Below are 18,622 nucleotides of genomic sequence, written 5' to 3' on the forward strand. Positions count from 1 at the left end.
GATGGTTGTATCTCCCATATATATATATATATATATATATATATATATATATTTATAACATTCTATTCGTTGCAAGAATGTTGTATAATAAGTTTTGAATCTGGCGTCGGTTTGTGTATCAGTTTATAAACCATGTGCCATGCAATTGGTACATCGAAAATCTCTTCCCAACTATTTGTGTATGGCACAGCTGTTTCTTTTTTGGTCCTTAAATGAAACTGGTATACTTTTTTATTTATCACAATTTTCTTTTAACCAATTTTGGTCATTATTACAGGGATGACAGACAAGTTCCTTACTTTCTCCCCCTTCCACTTGCCTCTTCCATTTTTGCAGTTATGCTGCAATTAGTTTTGGATAGAGCAGACATTTCCATAGATTTTTGTTAGCTGCATGTGTGACACAACTCCACCAGTCCTATTTATGATATACTTTACAAATATTATACAGTTTTTAAAAATTTATTCCCAAAATATGTTTTATCAATTAGTATATTTGAGTTTAACCATAATATTTTTTTCAATATTTGTTCCATCTTTTCTGGTTGATTAAACTAAAATTGCAACCAACTTTCTGTGGCTTGTTTTAATATTTTGGAAATGATTTCAAAGTGAGAGGTTGAAATCTGAATAAAGGGAAAAAGTCAATTCATGAGCACAGGGGGAGCCATTCTTACTAATCTACTAGAGAACCATTTTGCATTTAAGTATAGATTTTGTATTACTGAAGCCTTTAGTGAGAGGTCTAATGCTTTAATATTTAATCATTTCTGCCCTCCGAATTCATATTCATTATATAAATAGCTCTGTTTAATTATGTCTAGCTTGCCGTTCCAAATAAAATTGAATATTTTTTTCTCATATACTTAAAAAAAGTTTTTAGGTGTACGCAGGGCCATAAGCAAATAGCTAAACTAGGATATGAGTCAATCAGGGTGATTTTTCTGTAAATAGACAGCTATTTTCCTTACATGTAAATATATTTTTGCTAACTTTATATAAAAATGTATAGTAGTGAGAATTTCTTTCTTCTGGGATATGAATACCGAGTATTCATATCACCATCAGACCATTTCATTGGTAAACTACACGATAATGTGAAAGTTCTATTTTTTTAGTGATCCAATGCATAATATAGTACACTTCTTATAATTTTATTGTAATCCAGAGAGGTTAGAACAATTATCTAGATCCTCTATGAGGCTGTGGAGGGATCCAAATTGTGGATTTAAAAGAAAACATGAATCATCAGCGTACAATGCCACTTTTTCTATTTAAGCCCTGGATTTCTAGCCCCTTGATAATATTGTTGGATCTGATTTTAATAGCTAACATTTCGATGGCCATAATATGATATGCCAGTAGTGGACAACCTTGTTTTACTCCTCTTGACAATACTTTCCGAGAAGTAGCCATTATTTACTATTTTTCACCTAGGGTTACTTACATAACTTTAACCCATTGTATAATAAATTCTCCAAAATTGAGATATTCAAGGCATTTATATATAAATTCCAGTCGTACTTTATCAAAAGCCTTTTCAAAGTCAGCTTCTTAGACTTGCTTTCAATGACAGATCTATAAGACACATTTCTATTTGAATTTGAAGTTACATATTGCAGCTTTAACCACTCTCAAATTCATAGACAGAGCTATGGATGCAAGGACTGACTATCCATGATATAATAATTATAGTTTTTACTATGTTTTGGTTATATAGTGTTTAATTACATTTATTTTGTTTAGAAACATTCGAGTAAAACAAGCTTGTGTTCTATTTTGGGTTCTGATGGGGTACAACAATTGAAGTAAGTAACCTACTCTGCCGCTATATTGACCCAGACAAGGTTTCAAAACACTTTATTACAAGAGACTATTGACAGAACAAACGCAGCGTATGAGGCACTTCTGAATGTTTGCTTTCTTTTTTAACAGATGTTTGCCTGCGCCAAGTCCCTGTACATCTCTGACACAGACAAAAGGAAGCACTTTCGCCTGGTCCTCAAGCTCTTCCTTGGTAACGGGCAGGAGATTGGCTCCTTCCTCAGTAAGCTGATCAAAGTTATCTCCAAACCGTCCCAGAAGAGGCAGTCTATGAAGAACGCTGACTGTGAGTGAAAGGTGATCCTAAGGTGCCACAATCCCCAGGGTCACTGTAGGGCTAGAGTGGAGGTGCAGGTTGCCACTCCTAATTAGGCCAGACATTTGTCCTTAAGATCCAGGAGCACACACTACGAGTCCAGCTCCTACCCCTTGCGAGATAAAAAGGAAAAGCGGCAGAGAGGTTTGACAGCTGAGATCAAAAGTGGGGTGACATTGAATTTCTCACCTTGCCGCAGGAGAATGCGTCACGGTGCACCGTGTGCGAAAGGAAATACCTGCAATTGTCATGCTGCATCGGTCATTAATGAGAATGGTGTATGCTTATTTATGGGCTTATTTGTGGTGTGTATTTATGTATTTAAGGTAGGGAAATGTGTCATGTGCACAACATGTGAAAATGAAATGTATTTGTCATGCTGCATACTACGGCTGTGTGTGTGTGTGCATATGTGTGTGTTTGTGTGCGCTTTCGTGTGTGTACTCACATCTGTATGTTTGCGTGTGTGTCTATTTGCAGTGTGTATTTCCACAGGGTCGAGGGTGGCTCTGTTCAACCGCTTGAGGTCCCAAACGGTCAGCACACGTTACTTGGCCGTAGAACGAGGGGCCTTTGTAGCCAGTGCCAGACAGTGGACTGCATTTACAGTCACTCTAGGTATGAACAGTTGTCTGAACCACTGTCTCTCAGTCCTCCATCTACACACTCTCTCTCTCTTTACTGCTGTGGGCAGAATGACTTGTCAGAGCCCTTTTGAAAGGAATAAATAAATCTTCTAGCTGGTGGTAATGCTGGGACAATATTTGTTTTCCATCATGAAATAAAAAAACATCTGCTAATACATTCCAAGACGGATTTTCAACCGTTCTCTGATTGGAATCAGATCCCAAAAACTAAGATCAAGCTCACCTCAGAAGTAGACTCCATAGGGTCATCTATTTTTCATGTTTTCATTCTACTACTATTCATTCACTTACATTGTTCTAACTTATTGTCTGTCTGTCTGTCTGTCTGTCTGTCTGTCTGTCTGTCTGTCTGTCTGTCTGTCTGTCTGTCTGTCTGTCTGTCTGTCTGTCTGTCTGTCTGTCTGTCTGTCTGTCTGTCTGTCTGTCTGTCTGTCTGTCTGCCCGCAGTGGATGACCAGCATGCTGACTCGGAGGAGTTCACGGTGTGTGAGGGATTCATCTGCTACGGCTGTGTGGTTCAGCTGGTCTGCACTGACTCCGGGGTGGCCCTGCCCCCCATGGTAAACACACACATGCAATATAATCGGATATCACCTCAATGGTACCATTATACAGGAGACCTTGATAGCTGCAGTAGTCTGACCACCTTAATTCCACTGTATTTCATAATTGGGGTATATAATAATGTGCTATAGTTTTTCCAGATGTTATATGGTTTGCTGTACAGCAGAATTCTATTGTTATTATTGTCTTACTCATGTACTCTGCAACCCCAGTGATGCTGTCTCTGGTAAACTCTTAGACAAAATGGTTCCAAAAGGGTTATTTGGCTGTCAACATAGTTCTCCTTTGAAGAACCCTTTTTGGTTCCAGGTAGAACCCTTTGGGTTAATGTTGAACCCTCTGTGGAAAGGGTTTTACATGGAACCCAAAAGGGTTCTACCTGGAACCAAAGGGATTCTACCAGGAACAAAAAAAGGGTTCTTCAAATGTTTCGCCGATGTGGACAGCCGAAGAACCTATTTAGTTTCTTTTTTGTCTAAGCGTATAGCTCAGGACCAGCCAGGAGTTATCTATAATGGGAAGATGATACATTGGCTTTTCCTGACAGAAGGACACAATCTTATTCAGGGGCCTCCTCCAGACATCTAAGCCCATCTTAGTCATGTTATTAACAAAGCTATCATGTCGTACATAGATTTAATAGAGGTCCAGTTTATTTTAAAAAGAGAGTAAGCCAATGATGTGTCATATTGGAATATATAGATTCCATTAGATTCCTATTATACTAGTATATATATTATTTATTGTCGCTGTTTATTTTTTTTTATAGAGAGGAGGCCAACGATGTGTCAAACGATGATGGATTCCGTTAGATCCTTGTTGTTTTTGGATTCCCTCCAGGTGATCCGCAAGGTGAACAAGCAGCACGCCATCCTGGATGTGGACGAGCCCGTCTCCCAGCTTCACAAGTGTGCCTTTCAGTTCAAGGACAACAGCCAGATGTACCTCTGTCTGTCTAACGAGAGAATCATACAGTACCAGGTTAATATTACCCTATTCACACGATTGTGCCGACCCAAACCTGCGCTTGCTCTGATATTTTCTCTTCTCATTATGCTTTTCAACACGGTTCCTGCAAAAGTGGGTGGTATTGGGTAACCAGACCAGCTTAGTACAGCTTGGTTTGGCTTTGCTCGGTTTGACTAAGTAGTGTAAGAAGCCCTCATGAGAGGTAAAATGTCACTTGTGGGACATGATGATACATGTCCATTCTATAACACTCGCTAGCACTCAAAATCATTATTTAGCCCAGAATTAGGTCACATATCTATATTAGTAGCTAAGGGATAGTGTCACTGAACCTATTCCTCAGGCCCTGGGTTCAAGAGCAGTGAGACAGTTGTGAAATGGGGGGGGTTCAATGGGAATGGGGCATGGAGGAGTTAACTTTTTTAACTTGGGTCTTCCCAGGTCTCATCCAGTCTGAGGGAGCAGAGCAGAGAGGTGCTGAACGATGGATCATGTTGGACCATCATCGGTACAGAGGCAGTGGAGTATACGTTCTGTGAGGGCTTGGCCTGCGTTCAGGGCTCCGTCAGCCCAATACCTGTCATCACAGGACTGGAGGTGCGGTCTTAACACTACTGAAGCTGACAAAAAAAAACATTGAGGAATAAGGAACTGCAGTGATTCGTTTTCTGTTCCTGTCAGTAAGACAAATTGTGTTTTTTTTCATGTAAATTGCACACAGTAACATTTAAGAGATGTGGATGGGGGAAAAGGAGTACTGTACAATACAGTACCTAAATAATACAGTACAGAATACGAAGTGTGTGTGTGAGGGTAGTAAAAGAAGTTTAATGTTGATATGATGGTTTGATTGAATTAATGTTGAATGTGTCCTTTTAGGTGAATGGTGGAGGACATGTAGCCATGCTAGAAGTAAATGGAGAAAACTTTGGCCCCCATCTGAAAGTTTGGTTTGGAAATGTGGAGGCAGAAACTATGTTAAGGTACATTTTAAATCTCACAAGAAACTGTTCTTGTTCCATAATCAAGTAAATGAAATGCCTCAACCAGACCAGTGTGGTGTCCTTACAAAGGAGGACACATATAAAATGCACAGTGCAAACTTGTTGTTTCAATTTACTAATACCTATGTAACTATTGTAGTTACCAGGGTTATAGGCTTAATGGCCCTCTGGCCTACTTTAGTTTGTATTGCTTAGTTGCTTTTTATGGCCACTTCCAGGTGAACGTAGACTGTTCCTGAGGATTACAAGCACGCCAAAATAATACTTGGAGAGGCCCCAGTCTTATTTAAAACTTCCGCTCTCATTAATTTTACCACATGAACTCCAGGTGGTACATGGGACAGCACAAGTATACAGGACTTTGAGTTACATTTAAACAAGGCCGTTAGAGCTTGGTTCGTAATAAAACATTTCTGAAATGTACATTTGGAGGACATTTTCCCATGGGGCTTGGCCATAGGATTACAATGCAGCCCTAGATGCTTGACCCAAATATGAAAGTAGCCATTTTGTGATGTACATAGGTATTCAGGTGAACAGAAGGGTCTTTAAAGGGGCAGTGCGGTTAAAACCTTTTTTTCTCCTTCATTTCCACACTATGAGGTCAAAATTACACTCTGAAATTGTGAACATGCCTTTTTTGCTTAAGAGCTGTTTGATTTGATTTGCATTTCTCCCACTACCACTGCTGGTCCCGCACGATCAAATTGGTACTCCTCCTGTTGACATGCACAGGAGAGAGGTAGGTAGTTATGCATGGCCACAAGCATTTAGAGATTGTACAGTAGTTGTTGGCTACACGGCAGCAATTGTTTGCTTGCACTTCCACTTGTTTGTCTTCCATCAGAACAATCACTTTGTCTGATTTGGTATATGCACAGCAAACTTCAACAAGTTAGCTAGCTAGCTACACTTACACCAGCCAGTGAATTTGCAGCTGTCATCGTCCATCAAGGTTCTGTCCCATACATCTAGCATCCGGCAGCGGCAGGTGGCAGCCGGGAGCAACCTTGCAAGAAGTAAGTCTCTAAATAGTTATTCTTCTACCTACTTATTATTATTATTATTAAAAGTAAAGAACATGATATTGTGGTTCTAGCTAGCTAACTACAAGCCTTGACCGCAACTAGGATAGCTAACGTAAACTCACCCCATTCCGTACAAATGTGCGCAACCGCAACATTCAAACGAGGCTACAAAGAAAACTAATGGGACTGTAGCGACTGTGTTGACTTCAAAATCTGGGGTGTGAACTAGGTTTATATTCAAGCGTTGATCGACATGGTAATGGCTCTATAGTATTGGAGAAAAGTAGAAAAAACGGACCCTCCGTTACATCGGGACGTGTCATGTCGTAACGTACAGCACGCATAAAGCAACTATTTCTGTCTTACAATCTCCCTCCACCAGGTGTAGCACTTCTCTCATCGTTTAAAAACAAGAAATGGACAGTGACGGGGGTAAGGGGGGGAGACCTAGTCATTTTTTTCGTCATCATTGCATGCGATCATCATTCTCAAAGCCGCTGTTTACTTCTAAGATCACTTTAGCACCGCCCTAAAAACCAGATTCATATTCGACACAAACCTTCAAATAGGTATGTAATGACACATTATATAAACTCTTTATAGTGTTTTATTTACATTTTAGGGGCGATAAGGTGATAAGTTGGACAGATCGAGTGAAAAAAGCAATTTTCCCACACGACATCTGTCCTTCTCACTATCACGCATTAGTTTCGCTTCCCCACCTGCCATTTTTTTTAAAGACCCGACGGGGCTCATTGCCTGCTTGAATTATGCAGAAACGGGCAGTGTTTAGGTAATGTAATTGATTTTGTTGGAAAGGGGAGAAATTGTGCCTTACAATGGTATTGACATTACAGTTGATCTGGAAGTATTACGTTTTTGGGGCGCTAAAATAAGGGCAATTGTACGTACCAAGGCGATGTACGAGTTTACGTTAAGTAGCTACTGACATAGGTACGTGTAGCTAGCTACATAAAAAGTAATGTCAGAATCGTAAAGGGGAAACACAGGGAAACAAGTCAGACATTGCCGCCCACAATGTAAACAATGTTCCCACATTGCCAGCTACACTTTTCCCCTATGTCTGGGATTCAGCTAGCTAACGTTAGCTTGTAGGAAGATAGTTAGTTAGGTAACGTGACTAACACCGATTCGTACACATTTGCGCAACCGCTGCATTCAAACGAGGCTGCAATGAAAACTAATGTAGCGACTGCATTGGCATCAAAATGCGGTGTGAACTATGCTTCTATTCAAGCGTTGATTGACATGGTAATGGACCAATAATATTGGAGAAAAGTTGAAAAAACTGACCCCTCTGACGCTGTGTGTTAAATTATGACGTGTCACGACGTAATGTACGGCATGCATTATGAAACTCATTCTGTGCAATACAGCCTCTTTCCACCAGGTGTAGCGCTTCTCGCAGACTAAAAACAAGAAATTATCAATGGTGAGTGTAATGGTGATTGTAAAGTTAATTACTTGTTGTGAGTTCATCAATCAATCAATTGTTATTTTTTGTGTAATCACTGCGAGCCATCATGACTCTAAAACCCTGTCAGCAGCAGTTTAATTGTGAAGATAAATTTAGCACTGCCTTAAAAACCCTATTCAAATTCGACACAATCCTTCAAATAGGTATGTAATGAGACATTATATAGTGTTTTATTTACATTTTAGAGGTGATAAGTTGGACAAATCGGGTGAAAAGAGCAGTTTTCCCACACGACATATCTCCCCTTTCACTATTACGCAGTAGCTTTCGCTTCCCCACCCACCATTTAAAAAAGACCCGGCGGAGCTCCATTGCCTTCTTCAATCATGCAGAGATGGGATGCATGCAAGGTCTCGTCATTGATTTTGCTGGCAAGGGGAGAAATTGTGCTTTACAATGGGATTCATATTAAAGTTGACCTGGAAGTATCATGTTTTTGGGGCTCTAAAATAAGGTCAAATGTACGGAACAGCACGATGTACAAAAGTGCGTTAGCTATTGTTAGCTAGCTAACTTATACTATAATACTAGGATACTGACGAGACATTCTGCTATATTAGCGATTCTGACATTGCTTCATTATGTACAGGTACCTAAGTAAATGAACGTCATGTCAGTATCCTACGGTCGAAGCTAGCTAGCTACTTTGCTAACTGGATCCCCATAGAAAGTGTAGGCTGAAAATGTTACAGTATACATTGTGGGTGGCAACCCGACTGTCATTGCCGCCTTTCCCAAACGCTTCGCCAGATTTGAACATTTATAAAATAAAAATGTGTCCCTAATTTAGTACAACCGTTAATAGAATGTGGTTGTGATAAACAGAGGGCTTTCTGTTTTTGTCCTGCAAATGTGGCTCTAATTTTTTAACGGTTGGAGCTATAAGCTTATTATGACCCCATTCCTGTGAAACCTAAGATTCTTAGGAACACAAGCTGTGTAGGACTTGTTAGAGAAGAGAGTGGACAGGACCAGGCATAATCAGACTGGGGGGAAAAGCAACGCAATAATGTTATTTTCTACACAGAAGATCATACACAACTATTGCCTGGTGATCTTCTTATCACTTTACAATATCTTTCTGAATCATTTCAGTCACTTCAAACCATACTTGCTTGAGATTGAAATACTGTCAAAGTACTTTCAGACTGACTTGTAATAACAGACCGTTATAGAGCTAAATAACTTTTTTAACTTTGGCAATTGATGGGGTAACTACTTACCAATAACAATTTTTATGTCACCACATTCTATATTGACCAAAAATATCAACGCAACATGTAAAGTGTTGGTCCATTGTTTCATGAGCTGAAACAAAATATCCCACAAAAGCTTATTTCTCTCAAATGTTGTGCACAAATGTGTTTACATCCATGTTAGTGAGCTTTTCTCCTTTGCCAAGATACCTGACAGGTGTGGCATATCAAGTAGATGATTAATTAAACAGCATGATAATTACACAGGTGCACCTTGTGCTGGGGAAACTCTAAAATGTGCAGTTTTGTCACAGCATAATGCTGCAGATGTCTCAAGTTTTGAGGGAGCATGCATTTGGCTTGCTGACTGCAGGAATGTCCACCAGAGATGTTGCCAGATAATTGAATGTTAATTTATCTACCATAAGCCACCTCCAACGTTGTTTTAGAGAATTTGGCAGTACGTCCAACCAGCTTCACAACGCAGACCAAGTGTAACCACGCCAGCCCAGGACCTCCACATCCGGCTTCTTCACCTGCAGGATCATCTGAAAGCCAACTGGACAGCTGATGAAACTGGGTTTGCACAACCAAAGAATTTCTGCACAAACTGTCAGAAACCGTCTCAGGGAAGCTCATCTACGTGCCAGTCCTCACCAGGGTCTTGACCTGACTGCAGTTCTGTATCATAACTGACATCAGTGGGCAAATGCTGACCTTCGATGGCTACTGGCACGCTGGAGAAGTGTGCTCTTCATGGATGAATTCCGGTTTCAACTGTACCGTGCAGATGGCAGACGGTGTGTTTGGCGTCATGTGGTCGAGCATTTTGCTGATGTCAACGTTGCGAACAGAGTGCCCCATGGTGGCGGTTGGGTTGTGGTATGTGCAGGCATAAGCTACGGACAATAAAGACATTTGTATTTTGTCGATGGCAATTTGAATGCACAGATATACCGTGACGAGATCTTGAGGCCAATTGTCGTGCCATTCATGCTCCGCAATCACCTCAACCACCTTGGTATTAGGGGTCAAGCCAAATAATAACTGGTGTTTGTGCCTGATGCTGTCCGCTCCTCTGTCCTGGAGTGGACCCACTCCTCCAGGCTTGCCTGCCACCTGGGTTACCGTCGGACACTGGCCTTTGTGCGACAACGCTTTTGGTGGCCTACCATGGTCCTGGACATCTCTGCGTTCGTCGCCGCCTGCACGGTCTGTGCACAGAACAAGACTCCTCTGCAAGTTCCGGCTGGTCTTCTTCAACCACTGCCTGTCCCTCACTGTCCCTGGTTTCACATATCCCTGGACTTCGTCACGGGTCTTCCCCCGCCATCCTGAGAGTAGTGGACCGGTTTCCCAAAGCTGCCCACTTCATTCCTCTCCCAAAGCTACCCTCTGCCAAAGAGACGGCCCAGCTCATGTTGCAGCACGTCTTCCAGATCCATGGACTCCTGGTGGACATGGTCTTCAACCGGGGCCCTCAGTTCTCATCCCGGTTCTGGAAGGCATTCTGCACGCTCATTGGGTCGTCGGCCAGCCTGTCCTCCGGGTTCCACCCACAGTCCAACGGCCAGTTGGAACGAGCCAATCAAGACCTGGAAACGACTCTTCGCTGCCTTGTCTCTGCCAACCCCATCACCTGGAGCCAGCAACTCGTGGGGGTTGGATAGCCCCGCAACGCCCTCCCCTGCTCTGCCACTAGGCTCTCGCCTTTCGAGTGTTCCCTGGGGTATCAGCCCCTGCTCTTCCCGGAGAAAGAGGAAGAGGTCGGCATACCCTCGGCCCAGATGTTTGTCCGCCGCTGTCGCCGTACCTGGAAGACAGCTCGGTCGGCTCTTCTCAAGACCACCTCCCGGTTATCGATGACAAGAGGACCGTCACCGGACCCTGGGTCCCTGGTATCATCTCGGGCAGAGGGTATGGCTGTCCACTCGTGACCTGCCCCTCCGGGTGTAGTCCCGCAAACTTTCCCCTTGCTTTATCGGCCTTTTCCCCGTCTCCAAGATCATTAGCCCCTCTGCTGTTCATCTTCTGTTGCCCCATACCCTCCATATTAATCCCACTTTTCATGTGTCTAGGATTAAACCTGTCTCACAGCGCTTTGTCTACTGTTTCCATGAAATTAACTTTGTGATGATACTGAATATTAATATTATTATAGTCTGCCTCGTAGATAATCATGGCATTCTGCAATGAGTAGACAGCAGACAGGGTATACTGTAGGCCAGGATGGTACCCTATGCAAATAGGCTGTTCTGGGCCTGCAACTTCTGGTGACCTACTGCATCTTCTGGTGACCTATTGAAGACAGTACAACAATGATATAACAAATTAAGATGCATTATGTATGCCTTTTGTTTGGATGACATGGCAAAGTAGCCTACACACCTGTGGAAGTTCGTTGCTTTCAGGGTCCAGCTCCAACTGACAGGTTGAATACCATGTGCCTTTGTTGTTTTTTGAAGGGGTAAGGGGGTGCGCTCTAGATGATATTTTCAGCCCATCAGGGCTGTATGTAAATATATTAACATTTGTATCCCCACATCCACACAGTCGGACTGAGCATTTCAGTGGCCCAAGAAGGTTCAGGGAAATAAATTATAAAAAATATATTTGGGATTTATATTCAAAAATGTAACACACACAGTAATTTATTAGACCTAAAGTGAAAATAAAAACATACAATTAAAAAGACTGTTCCACTTGGCCAACATTCTCATGTAAAAAGGAGGTACAGTATTTCAGATGAAGATTGATTTTTGTCCTCCACAGAATATGTTCTTTAATTAATCCAATGGATAGGCCCAGTAACATTGGAATTGCTTGGCTCAGCTGTCCAACTCTTCAGCCCGTTGTAATGGTGTGCGGAATGTTCCACTGCAGCATCAGGTGTCTCTGAGGTTTTAGGTAATTTGACCAAATCCAAGCATTTGTTCTGATGTCATACCCACCCTTAAACCTCACCCAAAACGCTGATATATCATATGCTAGGGTCTTGCCAAAAGGTTCTGCAAATATCCTCACCACCGCAAGATCCGTGTTGGTATAACATTGTAATCCACAATATGCTCTTCGTACTAAGGCTGCAGGAAATGTGTGAGAGAAACATAATCTTCCACTGCCATGTAAATGAAGCTGGATTCATAATTTTTCAATGAAGAGCTTAACATCAAACACTATTAGTCAGAGATTTTGTGACTTGAAACAACACTTGACACTCGACTTGGACTTGAGCATCTATGACTCGGGACTTAACTTGGACTTGAGCTGTATGACTCAAGAGACTCGAGAGACTTGGATTTCCCCCTCCCAAAAGAGCAGCACCACCTTCCTCTCCTGTTAAATTATGTTATTATACCGTGAACATACATTTGTGGCAATTACGTTACGCAAAGCGAAGAATCTTAATGGGTTATATGGGAAATGACTGTTAAATTCTGTTCTGCCTAGCACCGCTGCGCTGGCAGGTGCGGAAAGGCAGAGGGAAATATAGAGCATTGTCCTATATTTTCAACGCTTTTCACTTGAAAATATGCACTCTTGAGCAAGAGTTTCCGTGAATGTTTATTCTCAGCCAACCACAGACCTCTCAACGCGCATGTAGTGGGCGTGGGGAAAGCAACAACACTTGATTCTAATTGAAAATGTCACAATATCAGTCAAACTGTAGCTGTACTATCAACACTAGCTGTAAATCATAATTTGGATGGCCTTTCTATTGGTAATGGTGATTCAAAAACCATTTATCTCATGATCTATGAAGTTTATTATGTAGGCGTATGTAGTGTACTAGTAGGCCGAGTGTAAGGAAAACAGAAAATACAACCTGAATTAAAAAATTGCATTGATATTGGTATAAAACACTTAACCATTGACTTGAGGACTCAAAACCCAAAATTAGGGACGTGACTTGACTTGACCTAAGCTCTGGAACTTGGGACTTGACTTGAGACTTGCCCATTGTTACTTGGGACTTGACTCGAGATCCGAAGGGTAAGACTCGAGACTTGCTTAGGACTTGCTAAATTGTGACTTGGTCCCATCTCTGCTATTATTTGTATCAAAACTGAAAATGTTTGCCAATGCTTCCTGGAGAACCCATGGAGATTAAGGCCGGGATTCAATCCAATTAACGACTTGAATACAGCGCTAAACTTTTAAAGACAATTTCAATTGCAACAATGTGCGCGTTCCCTGTGGGTCCTGTGGATGTCAGCTCAAGCTGAAATCGCTGCAGTCCATTGTTTCTCTGTCTTTGAATCCTTGTCTAAAACCCTGTCTAATCTAGTATTGGTGAGACCATAAGCAGTCTATTCCTTCAAAAGAAGCACATTTTGATTAACCAGTTTAATCCCAAAAACTTTCAGATGTTCTTCTAAACAACTGTGCTTTAATTCTAACTTAAACCACAACTTATTTAGTAATAAGCGATCAGGACTGGAATCTACAGCAAGAGCTGCCCGACTCACCTCTCTATTGTGTCACTGCAGGTCACCAAAGTCCATGCTGTGTGTGGTTCCAGACGTGTCCGTGTTCAGTGGGGAGTGGAGATGGCTGCGGCACCCCATCACCGTACCTCTGTCCCTCATTCGTCTGGACGGTCTGATCTACAGGAGCACCTTCAGCTTCACCTACACCCCTGAACACAACACCCCCCCGCAGGCCAGAGGGGCACTGCAAAATGCCCCAGAGTCTGACACTCTCATAGACTTCATCCACCAAGAGTTCACACGCACCAACTTCCACTTGTTCATGCAGAACTAGCTAGTAGAGCTGGGCTGCATTATGATTCTTTACCCTTCTCCTGAGATGTGCACTCATTCACTCCCCCTCCTGCATTTAAAAGCATTGGATTGGAGTAAGCATGGCTGGGGGAACTTTCCACCATATTCCTGACAGCAGCTCATTCCTTTTTTTTCTTGTTTTTTCCCCCACAGTAGGGTTGTTTCACGAATAGAGTGCTTTTTATGTCCCTCAGGAATTATGTATGTACATTTAGCTAAACACTCAATTGAACAGTTGGATCACATACATACATAGTGCTCCCGAGGCTCCCGAGTGGCACAGCTGTCTAAGGCACTGCATCTCAGTGTTAGAGGTGTCACTACAGACCCTGGTTCAATTCCAGGCTGTATCACAACCGGCCGTGATTGGGAGCCCCATAATGTGCCCAGCGTCATCTGGGTTAGGGTTTAGCCGGGGTAGGCTGTCATTGTAAATAATAATTTGTTCTTAACTGACTTGCCTAGTTAAATGAAGGATAAATAAGTACATCTATGCAGTAAAGTTACTACTGTTTATATTAAAATAAGTTATTTGTTTTCTCTGTAAATCCCCATTTTGGCATGTCCCACGTCATGTACGTCCAAGTTTTCACTACCATTTTGAAGCCCTAGTTATTTTGTTGCTTGGGAAAGAAATTTCGAACGATTTTTTACTTATATAATGTGGTTAGTAATTAATGTACATGTGTCCCTCAGGTGAGCTGGTTCTACTCTTTTTGGACATTTTCTGGTATTTTGTGTTGGAAAACTAAGCACGTCGAGCGTAACACGTCAACCCTGTTACCCATAGATAGAAATGTATTAAAAAGTACGTTTTTATGTTAAGGTTGCATAAAATCCCCCCCCCCCCCTCTGCACACAAAAAGCTCCCATTCCCCCTATCACAAGGGGAGATATTGCTGATTTAAGATGAAATCCACAACCCTTTTACGGTCAACCCTGTAGCTGTAATAGACATTTTATAGTAATCTTTCTTTAATTTAACCTTTTGACAAGGAAAGCATGTTTACTATGACCTTGAACATGTGCTTTTTATGACAGTGTTAAAATTAGGTGGAATAAATAGTTATTTTTGACAAATTACACTACCCAAAAGGCACTCTATTTGTGAAATGACACAGCAGTACTTACTGCATCTTCATTACAATGGTATTCTCTTCACATCTTCGGTAAGGACAGAAGAGGCCTGTGTTCAAACAACTGTGACATGTTGCCTAAAATAGGTACAGTTGAAGTTGGAAGTTTACATACAACTTAGCCAAATACATTTAAACTCAGTTTTTCACAATTCCTGAAATTTAATCAGAGTAAAAAATTAATTCCCTGTTTTAGGTCAGTTAGGATCACCACTTTATTTTAAGAATGTGAAATGTCAGAATAATAGTAGAGAGAATTATTTATTTAAGCTTTTATTTCTTTCATCACATTCCCAGTGGGTCAGAAGTTTACATACACTCAATTAGTATTTGGTAGCATTGTCTTTAAATTGATTCACTTGGGTCAAACGTTTCAGGTAGCCTTCCACAAGCTTCCCACAATAAGTTAGGTGAATATTGGCCCATTCCTCCTGACAGAGCTGGTGTAACTGAGTCAGGGTTGTAGGCCTCCTTGCTCGCACACACTTTCAGTTCTGCCCACAAATGTTCTATAGGATTTAGGTCAGGGCCACTCCAATACCTTGACTTTGTTGTCCTTAAGCCATTTTGCCACAACTTTGGAAGTATGCTTGGGATCATTGTTCATTTGGAAGACCCATTTGCGACCAAACTTTAACTTCCTGACTGATGTCTTGAGATGTTGCTTCAATATATCCACACAATTTTCCTGCCTCATGATGTCATCTATTTTGTGAAGTGCACATGTCCCTTTTGCAGCAAAGCACCCCCACAACATGATGCTGCCACCCCCGTGCTTCACGGTTGGGACGGTGTTCTTCGGCTTGCAAGCCTCCCCCTTTTTCCTCCAAACATAACGATGGTCATTATGGCCAAACAGTTCTATTTTTGTTTCATCAGTCCAGAGGACATTTCTCCAAAAAGTATGATCTTTGTCCCCATGTGCAGTTGCAAACCATGGTCTGGCTTTTTTATGGCGGTTTTGGAACAGTGGCTTCTTCCTTGCTGAGCGACCTTTCAGGTTATGTCGATATAGGACTCGAAATGTTTTACTGTGGATATAAATACTTTTGTACCTGTTTCCTCCAGCATCTTCACAAGGTCCTTTGCTGTTGTTCTGGGCTTGATTTTCACTTTTCGCACCAAAGTCCATTCACCTCTAGGAGACAGAACGCGTCTCCTTCCTGAGCGGTATGATGGCTGCGTGGTCCCATGGTGTTTCTACTTGCGTACTATTGTTTGTACAGATGAACGTGGTACCTTCAGGCGTTTGGAAATTGCTCCCAAGGATGAACCAGACTTGTGCAGATCTACATTTTTTTTTCTGAGGTCTTGGCTGATTTTTGATTTTTCCCGTGATGTCAAGCAAAGATGTACTGAGTTTGAAGGTAGGCCTTGAAATACATCCACAGGTACACCTCTAATTGACTCAAATTATGTCAATTATCCTATCAGAAGCTTCTAAAGCCATGACATCATTTTCTGAAATTTTCCAAGCTATTTAAAGGCACATTCTACTTAGTGTATGTTAACTTCTGACCCACTGGAATTGTGATACAGTGAATTATAAGTGTAATAATCTGTCTGTGAACAATTGTTGGAAAAATGACTTGTGTCATGCACAAAGTAGATGTTCTAATCGACTTGCGTAAACTATAGTTTGTTAACAAGTAATTTGTGGAGTTGTTGAAAAACTAGTTTTAATGACTCCAACCTAAGTGTATGTTAACCTCTGACTCCAGCTGTAGATATTGAATGCATACATGAGCATGCATGTCTCAGTTAAGCTCGGAGAGAAACACATTTTTTGGCAACATACCTTTTTTTGGCAAGTATGATTTCCCAAAGCATTTTGTAATAACATGCCATGATGAGGCCATGGTGTGTACATCTATAATCCAGAGGATGCCTGGCATATTTATTAATCTCAACATGAATAATTTATCGCTCCATTTATTCAAAGTATAGGATGGCAGCGACACCACTCAGTCAGTGGGCCAATTACGAGGCTCTGACATTTCAGACTACATTATAGGTCCTCATTGGCTAGTTGTCTACTTGCTGCTGTAGTGCAGCTGCCCTGAGAGCTAAAGGCTGATTTGTATCACTTAACCTGGGAAAACCAGGCCTAAGAACGAGAACAATACAGCCTTGTGTCACACACTAACCGGGCAGTGTGTGTCACTCTGTGCAAATCATCTATGATGTGATGTGTTCAGTGATATTGGTACTACCAGAACATTTTTGGTGGTTTGTATTCACAAAAACTGTTGTAAAACCACTGTTGCAAGGACCTACGGAAGAGTTTAAATGTGAAGGTTTTGCTAACCTTGTGAATGCAAACGAATGATAAAACAGGGAAATGTAGCCTACACGCAACAGCTGGCTGGACCGGAAGGTTTTCCTCTAGTGGATTTTTATTCCTTCATTATTACCGATATGTGATTGAGGTAGAAATATTAGATGTAAATTATAACCTTAAATGATTCCAGTGCTTCAGACAATTTTCACACATGGCTTTATTTAGCTGCACTTTTACTGGACCTTTAAATGTAGTAAATCTTTAAACGTAATGGGATAGTTCAGCAAAATGATGTGCTCAGATATTTGTTTCCTTACCTCGTAAGCAGTCTGTGAACTTGTCTAATTAGTGACTGCAATCCACACTTTGGTTTTGACAGAAAAGTCACTGCCAAGAAACGCTAATGTTAGCATTTTCGGGTGAAAAACGTTATTTTACTCAGCCTAGAGTGTGTCTGAAGTTACACATCACACTATTCCAACAGTTTGACTGTTTTGGAATAAAATGTTTAATATATTTAAACATCCTTTGTATTGCATGCTTATTGATATGTTCTAGGAGACAATGTCTACCAATGGCATGCCCATCTTTTTGTGAGAAATGACACTGGTCACTAAAAACATTTGATAAAGTATTTGTAAAGTATAAATAGCCCACACTAGATTAGGCCACGCAAGACTGTCAACGGTGGGTGTAGCTGGTGCATGGAAGTCAGGCGCAGGAGAGCAGAGTTGAGTGAACACGAAGCACTTTACTGAGGCAAATAGTAAGACCAGAACGCAACAGCGTCACCAAAACCAAATGCCCAAAACAAGTAAGGCAGCACAAAATACTACAAACAAAGTACAGGCTGCCACAACACACAGGTATAGATAAAGCCTGGCGCTAACCAGCCGGAAGCGTGCCAACCTTGACAAATAAACAATACCCCACACAGACATGGAGGGAACAGAGCGTTAAATACACATAGTAATGATGATGAGATGTAAACCAGGTGTGCAGGAAAACAAGACAAAACAAATGGAAAATGAAAAGTGGAGCGGCGATGGCTAGAAGACCGGTGACGTCGACCGCCGAACGCCGCCCGAACAAGGAGAGGGACCGACTTCGGCAGAAGTTGTGACAAAGACTTAACTAATTATTTAGTAAATTGTTTATAAGGACCAATATTAAACATTGTATGAATGAAGTAATGATTAACAAATGCTAAAAAAAAATATGTACAAATCCATTATGAATGCTTTATTACGTGGAGTTATTAGAAAGTGCTACCGGTGTAGGCTCTATAGGAACTCCAAAATTACATGTGTGATTGTCTGGAGGGAATAGAGACGTACCTCTCTTCCTTTCGTCATTAACAAGACAAACATGCGTGA

At 41.4% G+C, this 18,622-nt stretch overlaps 1 protein-coding gene across 1 annotated transcript in view; it reads left to right on the forward strand.

Annotated features, from left to right (window-relative positions):
* The window catches only part of rbpjl (recombination signal binding protein for immunoglobulin kappa J region-like), a 34,164-nt gene extending 15,542 nt beyond the window's left edge, over window positions 1-18,622 (forward strand). Inside the window, exons 6-12 of the mRNA XM_023983615.2 lie at window positions 1,935-2,109; window positions 2,620-2,757; window positions 3,234-3,346; window positions 4,191-4,331; window positions 4,761-4,916; window positions 5,199-5,302; window positions 13,536-18,622. Of these exons, the coding sequence (XP_023839383.1) occupies window positions 1,935-2,109; window positions 2,620-2,757; window positions 3,234-3,346; window positions 4,191-4,331; window positions 4,761-4,916; window positions 5,199-5,302; window positions 13,536-13,809 (1,101 nt within the window). The 3' untranslated portion in view covers window positions 13,810-18,622. The remainder of the gene's footprint in view (window positions 1-1,934; window positions 2,110-2,619; window positions 2,758-3,233; window positions 3,347-4,190; window positions 4,332-4,760; window positions 4,917-5,198; window positions 5,303-13,535) is intronic.

The sequence above is a fragment of the Salvelinus sp. IW2-2015 genome, linkage group LG1 (genome assembly GCF_002910315.2).
Source record: "Salvelinus sp. IW2-2015 linkage group LG1, ASM291031v2, whole genome shotgun sequence".
NCBI lineage: Eukaryota > Metazoa > Chordata > Actinopteri > Salmoniformes > Salmonidae > Salvelinus > Salvelinus sp. IW2-2015.